This window comes from Larimichthys crocea, chromosome XII, assembly GCF_000972845.2.
Source record: "Larimichthys crocea isolate SSNF chromosome XII, L_crocea_2.0, whole genome shotgun sequence".
Lineage (NCBI taxonomy): Eukaryota > Metazoa > Chordata > Actinopteri > Sciaenidae > Larimichthys > Larimichthys crocea.
In genome coordinates, this window is record NC_040022.1 from 25,500,363 (window position 1) to 25,505,521 (window position 5,159).

The 5,159-nt window shown below is 39.9% G+C and overlaps 1 protein-coding gene across 1 annotated transcript; it reads left to right on the forward strand.

Moving 5' to 3' along the window:
- The first annotated feature begins 2,532 nt into the window (after window positions 1-2,532).
- Window positions 2,533-5,070, forward strand: tmed1a (transmembrane p24 trafficking protein 1a). The gene is made up of 4 exons (XM_010730389.3): window positions 2,533-2,911; window positions 3,988-4,085; window positions 4,323-4,506; window positions 4,608-5,070. The coding sequence occupies exons 1-4, from the start codon at window positions 2,717-2,719 to the stop codon at window positions 4,824-4,826; spliced, it is 696 nt and encodes a 231-aa protein (XP_010728691.3). The 5' UTR covers window positions 2,533-2,716; the 3' UTR covers window positions 4,827-5,070.
- The last annotated feature ends 89 nt before the right edge of the window (window positions 5,071-5,159 follow it).

Here is a 5,159-nt window from a genome sequence, read left to right on the forward strand (position 1 = left end):
TTGTTAGAAGGAACTAATCATGCAGAAAAAAACATTTTGTATTTTGCTAAAAACATTTGAATCTACCTTTACTAACTTCATACTCCAAGTATCATCGGCTATCATGAAGTGCTATGAGCATACTACTCTTATTGTGGAGGTTTTTGGCCTTTTTATTCAAATGAAAATGCATTTTGATATTGGCAATTCAATATGCAAAGTGGCGATGCAATCATAAATTCAGTCTTAATTATTTTAACTGAATATATTTGATAAAAAGCGAAGGCTCAGTCCTTGCTGCGGAAGCCCAGGGTTCGAATTTGACCTGTGGCTCTTTCCCGCATGTCATTCCCCATCTCTCTCTCCCTGCTTTCCTGTCACTCTTCAGCTGTCTCTATCAAAAAAAGTTTTATAAAAGGCCAGAAAATATATACATATATTATTTCCAACTGGATGATGAATTATATGATCATTAAATTATTTGGATGAAATCAGGAGGAAACATATAAAGTTTCCATCGACCCACGCCTAGCAACAGAAGCCGAACAACTTCTCTGCCACCTCTGTGCCGTCCAAAGGCCATCCAAATCTAAAAGCAAAAAGTGAGTACATCCAGCAAGTCTCTATGGTCTCTTCCATGGTATGTATCTCCCAGCTCACCTCCATCAACAGAAAGAGAAAACAATTCAAGACTCCATCGCCTCCGAGGAAAAATCAAGCTCCTGCCACCATTCCGTCTTTTCTGACCCCACAGCACGTAACATTACCCAGTCACACTATCACCACACCCCAGCCAGGTTCCCAACGACCAGCCCTAATCATTGATAATGGTAATGATCACCTTGCTTTTTTTAGTCTCAAAACTGAACTAGTTCACATACTGCTTCATAAAATACTGTATTTGATATGTTGGAGGAACTTTGCAGCTGTTGGCTGATGGTCTTGTGGTTAGCTGTTTCTCAGCTGCTTTCACTATATTAATTGTTTAGTGGTGTGCCATGACTAGCTCCTGCGGCCGCAGCACACCTGGAACATGCTGCAGCCTCTTAACAGGTGGCTACACAATTCCACTAGCACTTCTGCACCTACTCTCCTTGTGCAGCATTTCTCCTGTCTAGTACTCTGCTCACTCCTTTAAAATTAGAACTGTCACATCAGCCTCTCACAATTCCCTCAGTATAGAATATCACATTATATTTACTTATCAAGCTTACATTTGAGGTGGTCCTTAATTTATAGTAACTGGCATCAATACTGCCAGTGACATACTCTATTTATGAAAATGACTTCATGATACTGTAAGTGGGACTATGGTGAAATTGCTTTGTGTGTATGTGTAAAAAAAACAACATTGTTCTGTGTACCCTTTATTTTATCAGAAATAAACTGTAAAACTGTAAATTAAACTTATGGTAAGCAAACTGTATACAATATAATGTAATGGCAACCCTGCTGTCAGTCTAAAATCAAGAAAATACAGCAATGTACTGTGTTTCAGTACTTGGTACTTGGTACTATCATTGATAATGATAATGATCACCTTGCTTTTTTTAGTCTCAAAACTGAACTAGTTCACATACTGCTTCATAAAATACTTTAGCTAACGTAGCTAAATGTCTTGTGTGATAACGTCAGCATGTTTACCCAGACTCCTGGGGCTGAGCTGGTTGGTAAATTGGCTGCCATTTACAAGTTACATTGTTGGCTGGCATTGCGAGGCAGCTGGACACATATTTTTTGTTATATGTTACAGCTTACCAAATTACCTAATCACAGCGCCTGTAATGTAAGCACTGGGTGATGTAACTGGAATCAGCATCTTTATTGGAAATATGGAGAGAAAAGACCAAAGAGGATGTTGATGGAGAAAGTTAAGAAGAGAAAAGGAGAGCATGATCGAGCATGAGACCACTAGACAAGGCACAGAGGCAAAACAGGCACAGAGCTAGGCATCTTGCTGTTAAACTAGTAATGTAGTGAGGAAAGGCTTGGCGCCTTCTTTAGGTAGCGAGGGACTGGGATATAGTAAGTGCCTTTGCCTCATCTGCTGTCACTGGTCTGGTGCCCCAGCTATCTGTGTGGGTGCTTTCTGGCTCCATGGGAGTCCCCATGTTCACACCCAAATGGGGGGTCCTGTCATCATTTTTCTTGTTAATGTTACATGTTTTATTTAACAATATTAATGAAATAATTTGACACTCTACCAGGGGCTCATTAAGAGGCAACACTAGTGGTTAAGGGAGGCCTCTGAATTCTCCTATGGTATGATAGGTTGTTTATGTTGTTATCAAAGCCTGCTTTTTGTCTGCTTTTATAGCTCCACCTACAGAATGAAAGAGGACATGACAAGGACAACTTTTATAAAAAGGAATTAATATTGCAAAAAAAAGTAAGTAAAAATCAGTATCATAAGAGGTGGAATAAATAAATAGCTAAATAAAAAAAAAAAATCTCCTTCACAAGTTACACAGGCATTCATACTCCAGGTACATGTGCATTTTGCACCCTGTCACCCCTCCCCTGTTTTGCATATGGCTGGAGTCCGGACTACAGAGTGCTATTGGTGCACAGAGACGGCTGATCCACTCATTCAACCTTGATCGAGGAACCTACTGTCAGGGGATTTTATAACCACTGGAGCATTAGAGTAGGAAACCACAGATATGTAGTAAAATTTGTTTATTGTCACGTGTAGAACAAAGTTGCTCCAGGTTGGTGAAGGGGTATTAAATGGACTATGCACCACCAGCCCAGGATGATGTATGTGTCTGCAGGGCTCTGTTTGCTGGCATGTTTGATTCTGACTGTAGACTTGACTTTGGGTTTGAGACCAAACAAAAACATTGCATTTACATTCATATTACCTGCTGGTACGACAGAGTGTTTTTACCAAACCACAGTGAGAGAAGACAGCATGGAAGTTGACTACCAGGTAAATATAATTTTCACTCACTCTTTCTCTTCTGACTGTCTGTCTGTCTGCTACAGTTACAGTGTATTGTTGATTTTGTTTTGAAAAGCTTTATTAAAGTTTGTGAATAATGTTTAACTGGGGAAAAAAGTGAACAGTCTTTGGACTTTGGTCTTGCATGTGGAAAGATAAGAAAACCACTGTTGCTGTTGTTGAAGACACCTATCCTGAGATAGGACAAAGAGGAAACTCCCCCATAAAAAAACATTGCAAAAATCCTTAACATGCATTAACCTTGCAGGCTCAAGTATGTCTTCACATGACGATGAAATTGTTAATACATCCAAAATATTTAGGCACTGTAATTAATTTCAAATGAATACCAGGAGCAGGATACAAACACATACATTTTTACCAGTTGTTAAGTTTTTGAAATGAATGTCCCCTCTCAAGTCTCATAATGACTTTTATGATTTTATGGCAATGACCTTTGCTTCTCTGTGCGTTCTGAGACGTTTTTATTTGTCACTGGAAATTGAAACATGATTCTTCGCTCAAGAGGCATTCACAACTACGCCTACAATGGCCTGTAAGGTTGAAGGCTGATTTATGATATGAAACTGTACTTTCTGACACAATTTGGAGAATACTGTAAAAGTGTTAAAGACATATTCATGTATACATTGAGAAACTTTGAGTCATTTGTGTAGTTTAATGTGCTTGATGGATGGGGGAAAAAAAACCCTTGAGAAAATCACTGAGTATTTATCAGGAGTGTGTCTGACACTGAGCTTTCATTTTACAAGAGTGAGAAATAGATTTTTTCCATTAGAAATCAATTAGAATTTTCCCATACAGACACCCAAGCTGTCAAATAACTGTCACTGTGGCATTTTATGTGAACTAGACTGGCTCAGTGTACTATCAAGGCTTCAATTTGAATTTCAGACAGCCGTTGGCTAGATAGGCTGATTAAATAGCTGTGAGCTCCATGTATAGAGTGAAAATGTGAAGACATCAGTGGAAATGTGATTGAGTTCTGGATAACTATGTTGTATATGCTGCATGAATGATTTCAGTCCATGTTTGGTTGACAGGTGATAGCTGGGTCAGGTCTGGATGTTGGCTTTGTCCTCATCTCACCCAGCGGATACCGACTGATCTCTGACTTCAGGAGATCTGATGGCATTCACATGTGGGTCACCTTAAATTCTTTCCAACAACCACTTCCTTTTGGTGCGATGTTTAATCCATGTAATACTCTTTATTGTATTGAGATCAAATAAACATAAGCAAGAAACAAGGCAGAAGTTAGGAGAAAATTAAATACATTATTTCATTCATTCATTCATATATATTCATCTCAAGAGTGAATGAGTAGTTTCAGCTAGTTTAGAGCAAATATCACCTGTTTCCATTTTTTCCCCTGCAGGGTGGATCCCACAGAGGATGGGGACTACCGGCTGTGTTTCGACAACAGTTTCAGTAAACTATCAGAGAAGATGGTGTTCTTTGAGGTGATCATTAATAGTCAAAGCAGCATAGGTGGAGCCCAAGATGAGTGGGTGGACATGACTATGATGGAAAGCACGGGGTACAAACTGGAGGACATCAGGGTGAGGGGGAACAAAGACAATACTCTTATCAGATGCCATTCTTTTTAATCTCTATATGTCCCAGCACTGTCTACCGTCTGCTGTTCTTCTTCCTCTTTCAGGCTAAGATAGACACTGTGTACCAGCACCTAGAGAGGACCCGCCAGATCCAGACTCTGCTGCGGACCTTTGAGGCGAGGGACCGCTACCTTCTGGAGGATAACCTGTGGCGGGTGTCCTTCTGGTCCTGCGTAAACCTGCTTGTCATGCTTGCTGTTGCTGTCACTCAAATCTACACCCTGCAACGCCTCTTTGATAACACCAAGCGGGTCTGCACGTAGCCACAACAAACTGTTTCGTTGACCTCCAATCCAAGAGAGCAGAAGAACCCGATAGAAAGATTGACCCAACACCTTTTGACTGATGTGCCTTGTGAGCTGAATTTTAGTGTTTTTTTGGTGTTCATCATGCACTGGGAACTTTTTTTTATTGCTTCCAAAAAGAGCTTGTTGTTGTATGAATTCCAGACACATCAACAGCTGAAAATCAGATTTAGTACTGCAATATGCATACAAACACACACACACACACAAAAGAATACACACATGCATAAAATATTTGCAGAACTAGTATTTGTTAATGTTATTGGGGAAGCTAGAAAACCACAGCAGTTC

Excerpts from the sequence above, each read along its gene's own strand:
- tmed1a (XM_010730389.3), top strand. The coding sequence starts at position 2,717 with ATGCACCACCAGCCCAGGATGATGTATGTGTCTGCAGGGCTCTGTTTG. Across the intron at positions 2,912-3,987 it reads GCATGGAAGTTGACTACCAG|GTGATAGCTGGGTCAGGTCT; the intron begins GTAAATATAATT and ends TTTGGTTGACAG. Across the intron at positions 4,086-4,322 it reads AGATCTGATGGCATTCACAT|GGTGGATCCCACAGAGGATG; the intron begins GTGGGTCACCTT and ends TTTCCCCTGCAG.